The 22268-nt window shown below is 37.1% G+C and overlaps 1 protein-coding gene across 1 annotated transcript in view; it reads left to right on the plus strand.

The window, feature by feature from the left end:
* Window positions 1-22268, plus strand: part of LOC136784200 (adenylate cyclase type 6-like) — a 79181-nt gene that overhangs the window by 11047 nt on the left and 45866 nt on the right. Inside the window, exons 2-6 of the mRNA XM_066744728.1 lie at window positions 2242-2399; window positions 8643-8903; window positions 10151-10309; window positions 14239-14452; window positions 16997-17358. Of these exons, the coding sequence (XP_066600825.1) occupies window positions 2319-2399; window positions 8643-8903; window positions 10151-10309; window positions 14239-14452; window positions 16997-17358 (1077 nt within the window). The 5' untranslated portion in view covers window positions 2242-2318. The remainder of the gene's footprint in view (window positions 1-2241; window positions 2400-8642; window positions 8904-10150; window positions 10310-14238; window positions 14453-16996; window positions 17359-22268) is intronic.

The following is a 22268-nucleotide window of genomic DNA, read 5'->3' on the forward strand; positions in this document are numbered from 1 at the left end:
TACTTTGCTTGATGCGGACTATAAATAAAGCCCTGATTTATCGCATATTATTTCATAAATCAATTATAATAAATCGAGTATAGGCTTTTCCTCACCTCATTTTTTTTTCAATATTCTAGGGAAAATAAAGGTGTATCAATATTGGTTTGGAACTTTACAGCCCAATCCTCTTTTGAATAAACTATCGAGAACACGTTTACATGCATAATTCATTCTTAATTCAAATAAAGCCTGCGAGTGTATAAATCTGGCCCGTTTCACATCATTTCGTTTTCACAATATCGTTATCGTTTCATCCTATATAATAATAAAAATATCTTATAAACAGACGTAGCTAAAACGCAGTTTTACCAGAAGAAGTTTTATCAGAATGTGTGCATGAAATTTAATCGCTTAAATATGTCACATAATATTATGTCGGTACCTCCTCAAATCGGTCAATTAGCGATCAAAGATAATCCTGAAGAAATTACAATCAACAATTAGCATCTTACAATGTATAATATATAACAATGAATAAAACGAATTATACGATCTTAAAAATCAATAATTATAACAAAACGTGTATAGATTGTGCCAGCGTCAACATCGCTTTTCTATAGTTCTCCGAACATTTTTATCGGATGCCTTTAAAATTCCGTAATAGTACAAGTGAATTATAGCGAGATAAACGAGATGCGAAGTTGTTAGATTTCTTTTGCTTCGACTAGCTTTTATCAGATGGGTTAATTGGCACGCTATAGAAAAGAGTGGGGTTGAAAGATCCGTGGCAAATTGAAAACAGTCATTCGCAGCGTGTGCTGTGTACGGGATACCTACATATATATGTGTATAGCTATAGGGATAAATCGTTACTACGCTATCTCTCGTCTTTCAATTCTGAGAGCCACGTAACAAATTTCGTATTCTGTTTGCCGATATCTGTCGGCTTACACGGACATACCAATTCGCATTGGAAAAAGCATCGAGCAGGATGCATTTTCCAATAATTATCAACGGGTTTTATTGACTTACATGTTTCATTCGTTGTCATTACAGTTAATCGCTTCGGTAGATAATTAAAAAAAAAGTTTCGTATTTCTTTAGTCAACTTACGTGAATTAATATTTTTTATATAGCGTTTCACTAAAGACCATATTTACATGAAAAGTGTAATCTTCCCCTTATAAGTACAACGATCGGTCATTTTTATTTTTAATTGGACGATGTTAAGCAATGCCGAGTTAACCCATATTTTTAGAAATAATGATTTATGCAGCTGTATATACACTTGTAGGTTCTCACCCTATAACGAGCAAAAATGTATAAAAGAGTTTATTCGGACCACAATATGTCATCTACTAACGAATTAGTCAACCGATAATCACGTCAATAGATATTTATAATAGATTGACTATTTGCTTATAAGTGTCTCGAAACAATATAATAATTGTAGCTTGGCTCATTATTGCGAAACACCATCCAATTATAGCTTAATCAAAATATGTTGAACAAAAGTAAAAACTATAGTTATCAAAAGGGTCCTCTGAATTTTGCACAAACCCCACTGATGAATATTTCGCAAAGGTTTGTGATAAAGGTTCATAGAACATTAAAATTTACGGAAGTTGATAGGAAGAAAAAAGGGATAGAAGATGTTAAATATTTCTGCGCGGGTGGATATATTTTTTTTTCTCTAGGTCCTTCAAAATTACTCTCGAGGCGATAGAGAGTGGAGAGGAGGAAAAGGGCGTGGGAGCTTTCAATGGACTACTTCCTTGAGAAAACGGGCTGCAAACGATGTAGAAAAAGGTAGCTGACAGAGTTGAAACGAGATACGTCCCGGGACGACAGTATTCTGTACTCTTAACGATTACGCTACCTGTGCAAAATTAGATTTCCTTCTTTAACGACGAAAACCTCGCAGAATCTTAGAAATAAACATCGCGAGCTATCCGAGAATACTTCTCCTTTCTTTTAGATTTTCTTATCATTTCCCAGCGACTCGAGCACGTAGCCCTTTCTCATCTCGCGTCTCATCCTCTCTCGAAAATAGAACCCAATTATTCCGTCACTCCGCTTAGCATGATTGACGTGTGTTTTTTGACTCAACTTTTGCTCTAATAGAGCTGAATGGAAACTGGAAACTGAAAGAAAATAGAAAAATAAGAGGATAAATATTTTTAAACTGTTGCATGAGAGGACTCTGCGTTGGTTTGAGAGAGACAGGTGTTATTTTAGATTGTTTACTGTTTCTTCCAGAACGAGAATGGAGTAGCCGAGAAGAAGGAAGCATTGCCCAAGAGGGCTTTCCAGCAACGGCACGAGAATAAACAGAAATGGATAAGTACGGCGTGGAGTTCCCAAAACGCGAATGGAGCCACCGGCTCAGTCTTCGCGGCAGTCGCAGAAGTCACCAGGTAATTCATTCTATCACCAATCAGCTAATATATATATATATATATATATATATATATATATAATAATTATTACTAAAATGATTTGTGTTTTATTAAACCGTTCTTGCATGTGTCACAATTTTGCATACACCATGCGTCCCCTCTTTTATAAAAGGAGTTTTGTGATATTGTTTTTCACGTACTGCATATCTAGCTGTAGAATATACATGAAACGGAAAAGACGCATAATTGGAGCCCGTTTTGTCAACGCTCGGATATTTTTATCCATAGTCAAATTAGGTATAGCTTCAGTGCGATATGTTTGGAGTCAATTAAAACAATGCGTATGGAAATGAAATACAACATTGTTGGATTTTATTGGATTCCGCACGAATCGACTTATTATTCAGTTTGGACATTACTATTATACTTGGGGCAAATCGAGACTGCTATTTTCAGAAGGCCAATTGTGTCCTCGTATTGTTTAATAATGGTCCAGGTAATAACTTTCTCTTTTTTGTTAGGACCGAGAAAAAATTGTTTGGGCGAAATTGACAGTAACACACGCCTCTGTATCCATATAACAATGTCCTTCAGTTTCCTTCGTGTTGATATTTCGTTTGAAAAAATAGTTTTCCATAATTAATAACGTGGGAATCGATTATGTAAATTGTAATTGCTTCTGTAATTATGTCAGAGCTTGACAAACTTTCGGTGTCAAACTTTGATACCTTTGAGGTTATGGAGTATCGTTGCTTTATGTGTATTTTAAGTTGTGCGTTCGGACGTGTTTTGGAAATTATCCGACGCCACGTGAAATTATCGATAAGCATGTTGAAATGACAGTACCATTAAAGGGAAAATTATACAGTTAAAACTGACATATAAAATTGGTGAAATTGTCCATCAATTTAAAAAAGAATTAAATTTCAACTAGAAATTTCGTGAGTTTATTTTCTGTTATGAAAGCTTACCTGGTTAGTCATTCTACATTTATAACTCAAATTTCCATGCTACCTTTCACAGCTCGAAAGCTTACTGGACTTTGAAAAGCGTCGACTGTTTCAGACACCAAAATAGAAGATAGCCTTTTACCTTTTCTATATATACATGTATCAATCTTCGAATCCTTTGTCTTCTTACATGGATATTCGAAAACTCCTTTACCAAGCAGCTTCCCATTAATATGATAGCTTGTGAAGACCTAATTAAGCTCTCATTAGTATTTTGTTACAATGTCAAAAAAAAACTCCATCAAACTTGTAGTGTTTCCTCGAAAGTAATAAGTGGCATTTATATTTTCTATTTTATTTGGCAGCATAGTGTACCGTATTTTTACTGAAATAAAAATATTATCTGTGACATATGAAATTTAATAACACAAGCCAATAACTCGTAATTGTAAAATTTCCAAAAATTGTAAAGAAAGTTATGCTTCTTTCAAACAGTCCATAAAGAATCACAGCAATTTAAAAAGAAAAGTATCGCGAAAATTTGTTACCACGCTTATTTTTCTTCATAGGATAAGTAATATTATTTGTTGATTACTACATGTAATCAACCAAACTATTATGATTTCTCCACCTAGTATATTACATCTGTATAGTGTAAACAGATGTATCGTGGTCTGTGCTAAACGCACTCGCCATCCTCATTTTTTAATTCCGACAATTAAGCTGCATTTATAATCAGCATTGCTACGTGCTAAATTTACTTTAAACGCTGATCTAATAACTGAAAAATTTAGCGGTCAGCGCAGCTTTTTCTCAAATTTTCATAATACTCGTTTAAAGCACAATCATTTATACTATTGACAGAATTGCAATAAATAAATTCACGAAAAATTAATAATACCAGTCAAAATTTTAAATAATCGAGAAGATTCGCAATACTGCAAAGTTTGTCAAATTTGGAACTATTTATTCGGTCCCGAATATAGTGAATTAAAATACTCCAGCAATTTGTGTTGATTCGTATATAGTGGTCTGCAGGCCTGCATGCATTAAACGCTTCCGCTCTTTTTATTTTTTAGTCGATAGGAATAAACAAACGGGGCAGCCGGAGGGAGGGGATTGTAAATTTGAGAGAGTTTTGGAGTCAGGCGGCACACACAAGCAGGACGAGTGCGAGATTAAAGTGGCGCTGACGCGTTGAGAATAACGCTAAAAGTGACACAGATTTATAAAATATGTGTGAAAGAGAAGTGCGTTATCTCTGCAGTTGATATTGCAGATGCATTTATGAAGCTGGATCTATGGATGATATGCGTGAATAAGATATGAGAGAAGGGGGTAGTGCAAAAGCAGTGTCGAGCACCAAGAACACTCGTTGAATACTCGATGAAGCATACGCGAGAAAAAGTACTCGCGAAGAAAAAGAAGATTGGCAGTCTCGAGGGAATATATCAAGAGGGTTAGCTCTTTCTACCCATTTCCTTCTCCTCCTTTCTGTCGTGTCGTTCGGTTAATTAATTTCTTGACGATGAAACTGCAAAACTTGCCAGCAGATCCAAAAAACTTAGATACAGTTTTTCTGATACGCTCTTTTTTTTTAAGACACTCTCGCCCAGGTAGTCCCTTCCAGTTAATGCGTAATCCTGTGAAAAAAGAGTAATTTGTTGTTTGTAGAATATTATATATACACCAATTTTGTACTTCAGAAATTAATTTCAGCTGGACTTGCGCGTGACTCCAGATGCTCATAACAGTCACATTAATTTCGCTACAACTGATAAAAAGACTATTAAAAGTTTTGTGGTATATACAAACTGTCAATTTTAACTTCATAATGTTAACTTATCGATTTTTTCGTCAGAATTAAACAGTTAGACGATATTTGTTAACAATTCGTTCGCTTTGCGAATTCTTTGCGTTTTTCACGGCATATGCAATTTTCAATTTATGAAAAATTGTAGTCGTACCCGAGAAATACCACTCGAATACCTGAGATAATCTGTTATTTGATATTTTTTGTGTACGATATCACTGAAGATTCTTACTTCGATGGAATCGCTTGATAATTTTAACAATTATACTTACATCGGCAATTTAATAAAAAAAATTGACAAATCCAATTGTTCAGTATATTTACAAGAAATACCATTTTATTTATTACTTTAGAAAATTTGATTTTGATAATGTTTTTCAAAACGATTGGAATGGAAGCAGAAATACAAAGACCTGCACGCAGATGCATGCAAAGTTAAAATGAGAGAAATTTGCCAGAAATAATGTCCTAACAACGTTGGTGAATATTATTTGACAATAATCGTGAATTTGCAATTTCTGATTCTGTCTGTATATGATTCATCGATAAACTATCTCCCAATTTTATTTTTTCTTTTTCGAAAATTCACCGCGAACAATTTTAAACTTGCATTACCCCGAACCATTGCATTCTCGTTAGTATTTTCGACCAAGAGCTTTATTGCACACACCTCTTAGTATACCGGAAGCATGCACGTGCGACCAATGCAAAACAAACTAAATTTATCGCTCCTTTCGTATTAATGCGAGTACCGAATTATCGCTATCGACACGAAACGTTCGTGACAATAGGAGGAAAATCGGGACCGATGTTTTCCCTTGGTTTTCCGACTACCAATCACAAGCAACGGATGGAAAAGGGTTTAATTAACGAAACGGGAAGTGTATCGAACCACGTAATATTATATATGCACCGCAGCTTTAACGGAATCCACGAGATCCCAGCAAAGCAGTGGATTTAATTAAAACGCACTGCTTCTCATGGTCAGAGCTAATAGATAACCAAAACCTCACTGAATTTCGCCAAACTCCTCACAATATTCTCCGATTATTCATTTTCCATAAAAATTCACCAACGCGTTATCCAAACTAACTCTTATAAATAACAACCTTAATGCATTAATTAAGAAAATAAAAATAAATAAATCAAGTTACTCCGAACATGCGATTAAAATTGTACGAAACTCTGGCTTGGTACTTTTAATTCGATTTAGATATTTAGTTTTCCTCGCGCGCTTCTTATTGGCGTTGCTTTGGTGGAACGTAAAACGTACGTGATAACGTTCGGTCAGATTGATAGGGGTAGGTTAGAGAGAGAGAGAGAGAGAGAGAGGAAAAAGAAACGCTGGATCTCGTGATAGAATGAAATTAGAAGGTTCCTTGGCTGGAAGTTGGGTCTGTACTTTGATTGTCCGACGAACCACGAGAGGCAGAAATTAATTCACGCCATTCTATCTATCCAGGAACAAATAATGTACTGGCTATTCCATTGGGCCGGTTTATCCTACTGCAAAATCTGATCGCGCGTATTAAGCGAATGATGCGTAGAAACGATTATTGTATTAGCAGGTGTTTGACAATACGTGGAATTAATTAAATGTTGCCCCGAGCAAATTCGATATACAAATGTCTTTGATAAAACCTCGCGGAACGTTTTGCATCTGACCAAACATCTGCCCATATAAACGCGAATTATTCCATCACGAACGGGGTGAATAATTCAATCTAAATTGTTCGCCCAATATAGATAGCCTTCGTTATAGTAGGATGAAAATTTAGAAAATTAGTTGAAGATGCTAAAATAAGAATATTCCGCAATATGATATGTGAGGTGTTTTCCTGATTTATTTTTGATGGTTTTTTAGAGTGCCTTATCCTCTTGGTGCTCCAATTCATAAATCTCACGCTAGTACAGTTTAGTGATGAATTATTTGGAATAAAGCTTCGCATGTACTATCTTGGGAAGCTTGTGCTTTCGAGTCAATTGGGATAAAAGGATGAGGATGGGATTGGAGCGAAAAGAAGGAAAGAAGAGATTAGTCGAAGGTTGAAGCTTTTTAATATTAAAATTATTTACAGCTTTTCAGCGTTGGCAGAATTTTTTAATAGATTTATGAAGTTGGCGAAAATTGCAGTGTGACGCAATTGTTTCGCCGGGTTTAATCGTAGCACGGGGTATGAGGGGGTAAGGGGATGATTGATAAAGAGGAAAATCAATTGGATTCGTAATAGGTGATAAAAAGGTAAGCGTGCGTCCGAGCCGCATCTTTCGGCGACCAAGTCAACGAAGCCGCAAAAGGAACATCCAAGTCGTATTAAATTTCTATTTCCTTCGGTAAGAAAACTCGATCCGGTTTCGCCCTTTCATTTCTCCATTCGTCTTCTTGGCACTTTCTGTTCGGTGACCGCTACTCGATGCGACACTGAATGGAAAAGCACTCGGCAAGGTCGCCGGATTCTCATCCAATGACGCTCCCCGTGTCGTGTCTGAGAAAGAGAAGCTGCTAGGATCGAAGAAGAGGAAGAAGACGACGACGACGACGTGCATTATGGAAGTAGCAGCAGCTGTAACTCTTAAAACGACATCCCCTTTATGGCTTCCATTAACCCTATCGACGAATTAACCACCCACTATTCTACAAATTTGCCCCAATCTTCGTTTCATTGCTTCGGATACACAACTTATATATATATATATATATATTACAATTCACGATCCTACGTCAATGATATACATTTGGAAATAGAGATTTGTGAGGAATTTTAGCTTCGAGAGCTTATAATTTATTTCTTTGGAGAAGAAATTACGAGAGAAAAGGTTCCTTACTTTTCCATTCACAGGATGTGTAGAAATTGGAATTTTCAAATTGGGAACAAGAGTCCTTGGCCAATTTTGAAAAGTAAATGTGCAACGTAAGTGCGAGTATCTGTGTCTGTTTGTGGTGTAGGTGACCCACTGAAAAGCTTTCTTTCCAGCAGTCCTTTTCGTTATTTGGAAGAGCAAGCGTTTTGGCTCGGAGTACCGTAAATCCTTTGAAGGAATTATGCACCGAGCCATGCATTTGTGCAGCGGATTCTACTGCAGCGAACAATGAAATACTGAAAGTCCTTTAAGGACAGTGATATTACACTGTGATAGCTTTGTTGATTGCCTCCCAGATTTCATTCGTCTCTTCTTACGAATATCTGAGATAAAAAAACCATGTCAAAAGTTTTACCAACCAATTTCCCTTTAGTTTCTCTCCTTTGTAATGAAAAAGAGAGGAGCTAGGAATTCTTCCTTCCACTTTTATTTCGCGTATTTCTATATTAGATCAATAGAGGCTTCTCATTGATGACAATAATAATAATGGATTGATCGTATAAAAGAATGATGGGGAGAATAGGGGTGGGAATTTAAGTTGTAAAAATTGGATTGGAATAGAAATAAACGTGAGAGAAAGTAAATGAAAAGAGGGCCGATGGAATTTAAGAGGAGTGCGTCGTTTTATTGTTGCAGGGTGAAATTGGCTCGAGGACAAAGAGTGGGTCGATTCGTACGACGAGGAGATGGGCCAGCGTGCGCCAACACGTGAGCGGCCACGACGCCAGCAAACCGCGTGTCGAGCTGCTGCTCGACCAGCAAAATTCCAAAACCTCCTCACCATCCTCGCAACCGAACACCCCTAACACACCCAAGACTCCTCACACACCTATCAAGAAGTCCAACTGGGAGGTAATCGAACACTTTACTGGGGCACCTCGACCATCCATTATCACGGTAAGATTTCAGTTTCCTACTGATTTATCGACTCCCACCCCCTAATGTAATATCTTATTAAATTCTTACAAAATTACATAGCTTTAAAAATTCTTGGTCATTTGATTCCTATCGATAAAATTCTATTCTATTCTTCATTTTTATGCCTTATACGTATATAATATATATAGGATATTATACAATACATATAAATGGATTTTAGATGTGGATTGCTGTTTTAATAATGCGCAATACCAGTTTGTTTTTGGAAGCACCCTCCATCTGCCAAACTAGTTTTATTTGTAGAACAGTGAAATCTACCATGCCATGTGTGACCGTGGGCAATCGATAAACTTGACAAAAATATGAATTTTCCCCACGGATGCTAATTTTTTCTTGTTTCACTCGTTATTTTTATATAGAGAGCCGGTAAAGAATTTTCAATTGTTTTAACATCTACTCGTTTTTCATCCGATTTCCTATTATTCTTAATTTAGTCGTAATTATTTTATTGATTTTACTTTAATTTCCTTTACACTAAACAATGGCTTAAGTCTCGATGGTATTATGAGTTTATCGAGGCTAATTCTAATAAGCGAATTGTATCATAATTACTCGATTCGATCTTTCATCAGTTACAATAGCTTCGAATAATTTAATTCAAGCAGATTGCATAAATAGGTTAAATCACTAAATAATGAGCATACGCCCACCAGACGTGCAATATAATCGAATTAAATTTATATAGCACATAGAAATCTGTTAATTCCACTGACATGTACTAATACGTGAAAATTCTACGCTCAAACACTCGTTTCCCTCAACATTGAACGTAAATTTGTCAGAAATAACGGTCATTGCCATCGAATGTACATTCGATTGGATAACGAAAAATCTATAGTACATTTTCCAAAAGTAATTTGACTATCGTTCTATTAAATCACCACCTCTATACGTGAATGAAATCAGAGTTTTTTTTTCCACAAAAGGATGCAGATGTGGATAGTTGCAGGTGACGAAATGTTTGTTGGAAGAGGAAACAGGAGGAGGAGGAGGAGGAGGAGGAGGGATTTGTGGTGAAATGTTGGATTAGTAATAGTGGAAGGAGATTTTTTTTTTTTATAAGATTTATATGGAAGATCGAATTGTTTCGAGTGTTATGCTATGCACCGTGTTACATTGAATTGAAGGGAACGAGCGGATTTGTTTGGGTGGTCGTCTAATAAATCGTGGTAATCGCGAGGCTCTATATCGATCTTTGTTTGCAGATGGGCAGAGGGTCGGAAGTCGGAGTGGGTCTAGGCACCGGAAGGGAGGCAATGGCGGAAGCTGCCGCGAATGCAGCGATAACACAGCAATCGAGGAGATGCGCGCTCAGCAGATTTCTCAGCTCCCTCTGTACCTCGCATCGTTTCAAGAACTTACAGGTATGTTTCTCACCCTAAACTGTCATTTCCAATTAACTCCACTTTTTTATCTCCCTCTCTCTCTTTCTCTCTCTCTCATTACAACTAATCACATTAATTCTCCTGTCGTATTCGTTAATGGCACAAACAAAAGACCACTCGACATAATTAATCACCCTCGATGAAGATCCATCTTCGTAAAATTCAATGCTCTCGTTCATCCTACATCTACTCGCCCCTAAATGAAACTTAATAACGCCAATTAAATCTCCTCGCTCCATCGGACTATCCAATAATACCTCTCGAAATCGTAATATTTTCCTTTGTTTAATCCATCGCGATAGCAAACGATATTTTCGCAATTTGTCCCAGTGGAAATGCAGAAAGATAGTACCTAAAAATGGTATATTGGCAGAAAATATCGAGAAATGCGAGCAATATTCTCATCAGCTGCTGAAAAAAAGAGCGGAGATATTTTTGCTTTTTAAACTATGCTCCAATTAGAAATTCTCATTAAGCATCTGGTTTCCAGGAAAATGTGTATAGTATATAGGGGAGGTCGTTTCTGTCAGATCGCCAGTTTTCTCAGAAATTATGGTAGGTGAGTGGAAATTCAAAGTGTGGAAAGTGGCGAGGAGGGGCGAGATAAGGGGGTAATCCGAAAAGTAGATAGGAATGAAAGTGGTAGATATAAGCGAGTTTATGGTGCTCGTACAAGGAATCAAGAGAATTGAATCTAGTTGAGAGAGAAACTCAGGAGACAACGGGACGATTCAAAATCAAGCAACAAGTTCACAGCTACCGTGTCTCACCACTCATGGAAATTCATTGCAAAACTAACTTCCAGCCAGTTCAACGTTATCCTCTCGAACTTATCACCATTTGTAACTCTCTGAAAGTTTTTGGCCTCCACCCCCTTTTACCACAACTTCATCTTCAATTCTAGACTCATTTCCTACGGGACCTATTATCATTTTATCAAGTATTTGTCAATTTCAAAATTAATTCCGTAACCAGATATAATTATCGCCTATTATTAATGCCTAGCTTTCAAATGATTAATTAAGCCAACCGAACTTGAATGCTGTGCATGCCTTTTCCAGCATGCTATATATACATAATAAATTGAATTATTATAAACTAATACATTCCACTTTCTTCTTTTTTCTCCTATATTTTTCTGCAGAAAATCAAGTTTTACGTACATGCTCTGCTCAATCTCATTGTAGTTTCGTTATAGAAGAGAGCAGTTCCGTGTCTATTCTGAAATAATACTGTACATTGTCCATTCGGGTTAACGTAGCTTATAACTTTTCAGGGGAGAACAATTGCAGGTTCATGCAGGGGAAGTTAGCTTCTATTCGGATAATGAGTATGAGGTTGTATGAGGCAAAGTTTACTATATACGTATTATAATAACGTATCGATTTTCTCGAAGACGAAAGTTTTCCATTTCGATATATATACATAAACAAACATGTGTTGGAAAGGTCTCTGAAAGCTGGCGGCAAAAGTGTGCTAGAAAGCTATATCGGTATCGTTCTGTATCAGAAATGAGCGAGCAGATGGTCCCGAGAGTCAAAATTGATCCCAGATTTTCAAGGAGACGTGACCGGCCTATCCAGACTATAGCTGCAACGCAGAATACTGCTTCTCATACTTGATCGGATGGTTTTGGCGAGGATTTTAAACGTCCGGTCACGTAAGTGAAGATCCGGAAACCAGAAAGTCCGCTAACTTCGTCGAGAGTACTTGGAATCGCAATGAACGACTCGTCGAAAATTATTGCCTCTTCCACGGCTCAAATTTTCTCCTCGAGTGCGCCTTTTTTACTTCTCCTTTCACCCAGCCGTTTCATCTCTCTTATCCAACCCTAATAAAGCTTCAAATAACCAACCATTAATAATTTACACTTGAAAACGTCAGTTTAGTTATGGAACTTGAGATTTTGCTTTATTTTACAATAATCAATAAACAAGATCTATCATTAATCCCGTATGTTATTTGCCATGGTTGATTTAACGAGAGCGATCGTATCTTCGAGTCCTGATTACGCACCACTGATAATAAGATAGGCTTCTTTTAGTTATGCACAGTTTTTCAAAATCGATTAACTTTTATCGAAGAATTTCCAGTGGCTCTTTGTTTTCTTCTCGAGGAATGTTTCACATGCGCGCGAATCTTACAATCCTAATAGATTAATGGCAAATTATATTAATCGAATAGAGATAAGAAGATCCCATTACCCGAAAATTTAAAGAGATTTGAGCGTTTTGGACAATTCGGGATTGGAGGTTAAAAAGATTGACGGTGCCATTTTGCCGACGAGATTTTCCTCCTGCTTATATACCTTTTCTCTATTATTTCAAATTTATACAATCCACGATATGTCTTTCCATAAAGTTTATTCCCATCGAGCGTTTCCTTGAAAAATACTTTCTCAAACGTATGCAACATTTAGGAACACGAATATCGTTTTAAGGGGACTTCTTTTTTCGTGCATGCGAGAAATATGAAAAACATGCATTTTTCGTCGAACGTTTTAAAATTAATATTTCATTTCGCCGGATTAAACGGTCGCATGGAGGGAAAAATAAGCGTCTCTTGAAGCATAAATGAAATCAGGGGATAATTGAGCGAGTCGTTATAGCTAATCGTGCTGGGAAAGGTGGAGATGTGTGATTTGGGGCTTTATTCGTTATTTAAGTGGCTTCGGGTATGATCGGTTAATCCGACGCTCGCAGAGAGCAAACAGCCAGTTTAATCGTCAACGATCGTTTCATCTCACCTGTTCGTCTGGCTAATCGCTGATCATACCACTCGATACGAAAGGATTATCGATTTCAGCGAAACCCTCGGTCAACCATCCTGCGCCACTTTAGGAATTCAAGATCAATGCGCAACCACTGCCTATTACATTCCAGTGTTCTCAGCATTCCAGTTTTCCTCCCCTTCGATTACAAGGGTCCCCGTGCACCAATGACATATTTAATATCACTCGTGCAATCACTTAAAAAGGCCGCTGCTGCAATGGCTGGGGATAGATTTATCATACTTTGCCAGGTCGTAAAATTGCAAGGAAATCTCGCGAGCGATGCTTCTGTTTGCCAAAGAATCTTATCAATCACTATAGTAGCTGACGGACGGCATTGTCGATAAGACGCAGAGCGCTCCTGTCTTTCGCGGTTCACGAGGATAATCCCTCGCAAAGTGATAAGATACTTTCGCTATACGTATACGTCAAATATTCCAAAAAGCCTGACGAATTTCTTTCGACTCTCTATTTATATTATAAAGATACAAATTTCAATCAGCAAAAGAGTTGTCCATGCCTCGGTCGTTCTAGATTCCCCCTTTCATTTTCACTTTCTCAATCAATCATGATTTTCAACAGCCAATCCTGCGAGACTTCGGTGATTGAGTCATGTATGCCTCGGGCCACTCCCAAATTAGGACTTGCCAGTATTTGAAGGAGGGAGAAAACAAACCCTCTTCCACTACTCCAGACTATATACGTCGGAGACTAAAGGAATTTTCTTCTGCAATTTTTGACCTTGAATTCAATGCTGGGCTCTTGGAGTACAAGCTACTGCTTGAAAAATTCTAGCTTCCAATTTCAATATTGGCCATGAATACGATAATAAATTTGTAAAACGAACCGATGAGAATATTATGACGAGGAAATTAAGCGTTAATAAAGCTTGTTTTTATGAGTGTTGGTTGAATTAATTTAAGAAAAGAGGAGCCATGGAAAATATACGATGAAAGACTGTAGGATATCGTGTTACAAGCATCCCCGAAGCCTTATTATTATATAAAAAATCAATCGACTCTCGGAAAATAAAACTACACGTACATTATAATTGGATTTTACATATCCATGATTGAAAATTGTTTGCAAAACCACAATGAAAATAACCTCTCGAAATGGTGGTTTTAATTTTTGACAGGTGGAGATGTTGTATCAACGTTATTTCCTGCACATGAACCAGAGTAACATGACGCACGTGCTTTGCCTACTCGCGGGTCTAGCTGTTGCCCTGGGCTTACTACTGATTTTGCGATTAATGCTGGCTGATGGTCAGCCCCTTCTTCTTCTACTGCAAAGACTGGAGAACCTATCGTTAGCTGTAACTTTGTTGATATGCATATGTATCTACGCTGGTGAGTCTAAACTTCACAATTAATTTACGTAGAACCTGTTGTGACGTCACTGTAAACTTTTCACGTCTGAGATTATCGGCGGATGGACTTATCGGAGTTTGCGATGGATTTAATTTATGTATAGAGATATCGCTCGAGATTGATTACAGGGAAAACGAGGTGGGACTTTTTCCTTTAGAAAGAAAAAAAAAATCGATACAGGAGCGGAAGAGTGATTGTTACTGACATTTTAGAGCGGGTCAGAAGCGGGTCACTAGTCCCAAACGTGATAGCCGCAGTTGAATGAGCAATGCGTGCGCTGCTCAATCGACGAAATGAGCGCTTCCTATGTATATATATATATAGATACAGGGTGAGACGCTTGATGCGTCCCTGAATATCGAGGCGTATAACTGTAAGAAAATCTTTATCTCCTCGATAACTGTGAAACACATGAATTCTTTGCATGTATTTTGTTTTATAACTCCTATCTTTTTGCACACGTATTTAAGTTTTACATAGATAAATGAATTTTTATGTTTCAACTCAGGAGTGTCTTAAGGGCCTCGTTCTATACGAAGTGTACACTCCAACTTGCCCCAGATCATGTGGACCTAAAAGCTCATTCGTCTCTCTAACTATAAAAAATATTAATTTTTTGCATAAAGTCTTGTCTTTTCGAATGTCCCTATTTCTATTAAAATTTAGATATGTGTGTAAATACAAACAATTGATTTAATTGCATATACACAGATATTTGAGTTTTTACTTCCGCGGTCCGAAGTTAGTTATTATAAAAACACCCTGTACATATGATTACATCTACTAGTATACTATATAGATACGGTCGATTTTCATCGTCCACGTACGTACTCTGCTCTTTCCATGATCGAGAACGCCCGATATACATACTACAAAACGTTCTCCTGTCAAATATAAATTCACGCGCTCGACTTTTGGCCAAAAACATGTGAGTCAATAAATTTTCCAAACGATGCGCGATCACAATATTAATTTTCCACGGAAGAGTTCAGAAACTCTTTGGATAATATTAGGCTGTTATGGAAAAGTAACGAGGCATTTTTTCCATATGCAAAATATGGAAATGCGTCGTCATTATTTTCTCGATAGCCCATTAATATAACGAAAGATTATCTATCTAAATAACAGTATTACCTTAATATTGTTGGAGTCATTAAAAATTGATTGGTTACTAGAGGACTGTGGGGTAAACTGCATCGATGAAGTACTTCGTATAAAACAAATAAGCAAGAACTGATCGCTTTGGTAATTAAAGTTCACGAGTCATTATAAAAACTCTCCACTGAGATATAAATTAATTTGGAAAGATCGTTTTTATATTCTCAAAGCAGTAAATGGCGGTATTCGATCTGTAATTGTCGGTATTTGCACAGTCCCCTTAATGAGAAAGTTATTAGGAACAAAAAATTCCTTACTTCGAAGCTTCCTACTATATTCAACGAATTATTCTATAGCGACGTCTGACTATAATAGAATATCACGAGATACCTCTTCCAATGGGGAGCCTTGAATTAAAGAATTTTTCATTCTTAATTACTTTCGTTAATTAAAAATAAAAGAAAACTACACAGAAAACTATCATATAAATTTTATTCATAATTAAATTGTCTACTATATACGAAATTTTCGATTTGTTATAAAGTCAACCAAGTGCCTTTTACATCAGGAAACTACATATTTTATCCCTCTCGATTACCATCAGTGAGAGGAAGAAAATTGTGTCGGTTATATATATTCTGGACTTGCGAATACACTTTCACTGCTTGTGCGTTTTGAAAAACAAAGGGCATAAAAGGAGAGGAGGGAAGAAAAAAGCCGGATGAAATCGCGCGGAGACAAATTATTATTTTATTCCGTCGCTCTCTCGCGGGTAAAAGCTACGACTGAAAAATGCAAATTAAGCGTCATGAGAGATGCTGCAACAATACGGGGAATCCTTTCCTTCGACCTATTATCCCCGGTTTAAAACATCGGGAAGAAAGTTTTCTTCTTCACCGTTGCTCCGCGAAATTGAGTATTAATTTCTCGAGTAGCTGACAGCTGGAGCTGAAACGTTTAATTCTATAAATTAAAATAAACTCTTTAGTTATCCTGTCGTCGCTTGTCTTCTACTTCGTCGTCGTCTCCCAGCTATTTGAGCAAGGGTTTTATTTAACCGACTAACGTCTGCGACATAACGTGGAAAATAACGTCATCCTGGGCTGTTTTCCTACTTCTTCGTCTGACAGTATTTTAAATAATATAGAAAGTCGAGGAGGCAATCTCACAGCAGGATCTAAGAGCTCCAGACACTTTGTAAGCTGAAAGGCTATTAGCTACCGGATAATCACAGCAGTATTTATCTTACATTAACTATATATATATATACGTATACCCTTAAAAGGACAGGAGAGATTAGGTTTTTCAGTCTGATTAAATAAAGCCACGAGAGCTTCTGTCTTTACATCCAGCGTTGAGCTCTCTAGACGAGCTCGTTAATATGCAGAATCATATGTATATATTTATTTGTCAAATGATTTTTAGCACTGGTGGCGACCATCTCGAGGCCAGGCATGAACGAGATCTGGCTGGCTGGGGTCAGTGGCCTAGTTTTGGTGACCTTGCTGGCTATACAGGTGACCTTGAATATTCATCTGGCGTACCTGCACAAGGTGGAGGACGAGGAGGAGGATAGGCAGAACGGAACCATGCCAGTGGCGAAAAATCTTCGTACCGGTGGTCCACTAGCTGCTGCCTGGGCTGTTTGTTTCTTCATTTACATGGCTTATGCCCTCCTGCCAATCAGACTCAGACACGCCTGCATCGCTGGTGTCGTATTCTCGGCAGCACACCTCGTTGGAGCCCTACTGCTCTATCCTCAGGATTATCCAGCCATGATGGCACACGTAAGTCTCGATCAAATACATCTTATCATTTTTCTTTCATTCAACCAGCCTCGATATTTAAATCCGAATGTAACATTAATCACGATAGCAATATCAATTGCCAGCACGCATGAAATTATTCTTGCTAATTAACGGGCTCTATTGAAATTTATTCCAATAATGCAAACTAGATTATGCTCGCAGTAGTGCTTCACAGTTTGCCATATAATAGGTTGATAGTGACACATTCGCGGAGTTGGGTATTACATGGTATTTACGAATAGCCCGAATTCAATTGGAAATCTAATTGGAGCACGGTACAAATACTTGAGCAGGGTTCGTCTATTCTACAGCGTTTATCTGGTTAATTCCACACCCTTATTATTCCACGTATGCTACAGATTGCTTGTGTCTTGCAGTATATCCATCGTTTGGAGTATCGAACCAGTTGTTTATTGTTAAGAAGTATAATCGCGTCTTATCAGCTTCTCTCTATCCCTTCATCTCTATTCGAAATATTACGTTATAGGCGTTCGCACGTCGTGCTTCCGGTAAACATCGGATAACAGAGACGACTTGAAAATAATTGGATATGAAAGAAGAAAACCATCGGATTCCTTATTGATTTTAAATCGTCTCGTGTTTTACTAATATGCTTTCGTTCTTTACTTTTATATCGTTTATCGTTCCACCTATAGAGATTACTATCTTGATGCAATGATGCAAAAAATTGTCAGGCAAGCGAGGAGAAATAACCCGTCCTCTAGAAATATCGCGAAGCTTAAATAAGGAATGATCGATAAACAAAAAAGGAATCTTACTGGAGAGGATGAAATTGTTTTCGTCCTTATAACTGATCTTGTGCAATGTTATAGCATCGTGAGATAGTTGCGAACAAAATGTAATTGATCGCTTCGTTGCTCTCTACGATACTCTCTCTAACGTAATGTGTAATTACACGACATTTAACTTTATTAATTACATTCACGAAAAAAAGTTTCATAAAAATCTATTTTGCTTATTTTTTCTAGGGAAGAATAAATTGAAGAAGTATCGTAAAAGAAAGATATAAATAAGGTGGAGGAGGGAATAGACAGAAATAATGAGTGTCAATCCTTTCGTACAATGTTTAAATAGCTAAATGTACATATATAATGAAGTAATTCATTGAAATGTTTCTTCATCTCCGTAGACTTTTACGCCAAGCATTTCGACAGACTTTGCGAGATAAGTGCATTCTGCGACTGACGTTTAACCAAACAAATCATGACTGTTACATTGAACAACATGGCGCATAAAAAACCCGCGTAATTCATTCTGAAATCTCGTGAAAAGCGTTTCCTCCTATTGGATCTACTCCCACGCAAAATAGCAAATTTATTCGTCAAGTTTCACCACGCGAGGGTATTTCCATCCTTCTTCTGCATTTTATCAATACGTGCACTTATAGAAGCGTCACTTTTGATGATAAAAATCTTCCGAATCACGACAAGCTTTAACGAGAAAACATGTATTCGAGCATATTCTACAACTTTTTTTCTCAAAAATATTAATTGCATGCGAATAAACGAAAAATGCTGTGCTGTGCGAAATGTGCTATAGCATAATCATTGCAAGAAAGAGTGGTATTTACGTTTGAAAGCTGTATTTCGACGGCGTGTCACGGGATAACCTGAGATGACATATATGGGAAAAATATACGAGAGCAACAATGTGTCAAATATGCGTGACAGCAATTTGCAAGCGAGAACTTGAACGACGCGCACATGTCAAGCCGATAACGATATCGCGATATTGATAAAGCGATAAAAGCAAGCCGTCGGGCAAAAAGTTCAAAAGTTAACCGATGTATTCAATACACTCTAACCGTATCGTCGTATTACATCTGCTGATTATGCTCGTGTAATATGCAGAGCCATAAGCCACTTTTCGAATTTTCATAAAATCATCGTGAAATATTCATACTTGTTCGTTCTTTATAGAGGAAATGATGACGAATATCGGATATTCGAAAAAATGTATATAGTTTTAGAGCTGAAATTGAACAAGTGGAGAGACGAATGTTTTTAAAAATTGTGCTTGAATTGATTTGCCTCGATAATACGTGGTTTTAATATAATTTTACGCGTGTTATCATAAAGACTAGGCGGATAAATGTATTTTCCAATGTTCAACGCTAGATCCTTCGTGAAATGGGGGGAACCGTATCTGAATTAACGCTGTATGTATATGTGCGCTAGTATAACACTATACGTTACTAAATGAACTGGTAGGCTTTTGTATAATTGATACCCGTGTGGCTCACTTAATCAACCACGATACAATTCTCGTCGTGTCTACGCTAATTGGTATAATTTCGTGATCAGCCGAATTTCAGTCGTAGCTCTTGTTATATTCACGAGCTTAACAAAAGTAAATTTACTCGAGGTCTGATGTGATAATCAAGCCATACGATTGGTAAACTTGAACTTGTTTTATTTCAAAGTTAAGTAAAATTGACAAAGGAATCCTTATTTCAGGGGATATTATTTCTCAAGGACGTGTGGCGATACAGTGTGTTAAACTCTATATACATAGAGTATAACTATACTTTAAAAAGTTTTCAGAAAAATTGATATTCACGCCGAGCTGCAGTGGTATAAATACAAAAGTCTAATAAATTTTTCAAGCTCAGCCTTGTATAATTACATGTTGACGAATGGATTATTCGTTGAAAGAGTATACAGATAGTCTCTGTTACTATATTCAAGTTGAACTTATCAAAAGTAGCGTTATACTTTTATATATGTGGAGGTATAATTGTTAGTTACAGGTTATAACGTCCATTCGCATTGAAGAGACTCTATATAATAACTTTAAAAGTATTTTAAAAAAGACGAGACGAGACACTTCTTGTCTTGTATAGGTGCTGGTGAAACGAAAAACTACTCATAAATTACACGTCAGACGAGTCGTCGTTACTTCAGTCTGGTTTGACTTTTATCGTCCTTGATCTTTCTCACAGCACGCACTCGACCTGTCCAACTCTCTCTGAAAACATTTTACGAGCGATCATAGCCTGAAATCTTCGAGGGTGAGAATTTTTATCACCCACACCTGATCGACTCGCGCGTCTAAAACTATAACCGGTAAATATTTGATCACCCACACGTGCTCCCATAGCTCCTATAAATAACCTCTCCTTCTCGGGTGAAATCAACCCCATTCCCTACTTTCTTTCGCACCGTTTTTCCCCAGATTAATCCAAACTTTTGACAATTTTCAATTTGCAATTTTACCGGATTTCTGGTAGCGAGTTTCGATTGAAGCTATAGCAGAGAGGAGAGTGTTTAAAATATAATTTTTAAATATAATCCAAAGGTCAGTAAACATTGAGGGCATAACTGAGCTCTGGGGGTGTGTGAAGTGACAAAGTTCCACTTGTAGGTCAATCATTGACAAGCTGGAAACTCCCATGTACGGCGAATATGGAGTTTGAGGTTGATCAAAATTAGTAGTAGTAAATTACCTAACTAGTTTACAAAGCTGCTCAGCAATATCGCATTCAAAGGTAGCTCCGTGACATCCACCGTTGGTAAAGTGGACGAGCCGAGAACGACCAAAGGAACTCGGAAAGGTTGTAATATAGGTGCACATGGACATTGCGTTGCAGGCTCTGGCGATTGCATCCTCAACCCTCTTGTCGACCTTCGGAATCTGTCGACCAGTCAAGCAGCTACTCTGAAATCCCCTCCACCTTTTCCTTATCCATAAGCTAATTTCTCCCCTTTGTTTCTTCATTATTTCTATTCACTCGTGTCCTTTCCAAAGACTCAATGATCCAAGAGAACGACAACTCCTTGTGCTCGATACTGTGATCAAACCTTTTACTACAAACTTTATCAAATCCCATCTTTTTTTAATCATGCCTCTTACCTTCTCAACTACTTCTTTTATGTTTCTCTCTTCTTTTCCTCATTGCTTTCTTTCCTCCCTCCATTCGTGGTTCGATACTCAATCAATGTCAAATGTTTGAACTCTTCTCAAACATCAAATTATTTCTCTCTTCCACAACTGATGTTTGACCAGAAAGCCAACGACCATGGTAAAGGACCTACGATGAATATTGGCCCAATTTTTTTTTGCTCCAAAACCTGGAAGTAATATTAAATGCGTTTGTTTATTCCCTTTGTCCACCCGAAAGCTGTGGCTATACACTTTTATTACTACTTTTGTCATTTATTCTAAGCAAACTCAACTCTGACCAATCGGAACAGCAATAATTTCTGTCGAGAACCAAACAATTAAGTACAGGTTGGTGCAAACAGTGAAATTTTGCTTCAAGTTTGTAATTTGTGTCTATGAAAATTGACTTTCGTAATGAATCATTCGCAATATCATTTTTGATAAAGGAAAAATATTTAGTATTGATTTAACTTCAAATGTGGAATATTGTGAAAAAACATTAAAAAATACTATGTGATGCAGTATGGTATGAAATGATATTAATATTTTTATTGCTTATTTAATGGGACTATAACGTAACAGGACTCTCAGTATTTATCAAAGCAGCCAATTTGATTTTATCGAAGAGACGTTGCGAGTATTGAAATCAACCCATTGCAAGAGCTTGATTAAAACTTTATCGATGTCAAGCTTCCCAACTGAAATTCCACGTCGCAAATATCTCTCCCACATATTTCAGTCATACTTTCAAGATTTATTAGAAAATAGTGGCAGTATAACGAAAAACGTTTACGCTCCTCTTCGGGGTAGCTAAATTTTCATGGAGTGTTATTATGACTGGCTTTCATGTCTCACCATTTCAGTTTACATAAGCATAATAATTTTCTCCTTTGATTCAACTCGAGGAAAAACGATTGTCATTGAGGCTGCATTGCGAAGGCTACGAGAATATTCAAAAATACCATTGCTCGGTCAATACGTAACAC

The sequence above is a fragment of the Prorops nasuta genome, unplaced genomic scaffold (assembly GCF_024137725.1).
Source record: "Prorops nasuta isolate Cenicafe-Biocafe unplaced genomic scaffold, Cenicafe_Pnas_1.2 PNAS00050, whole genome shotgun sequence".
Taxonomy (NCBI): Eukaryota; Metazoa; Arthropoda; class Insecta; order Hymenoptera; family Bethylidae; genus Prorops; species Prorops nasuta.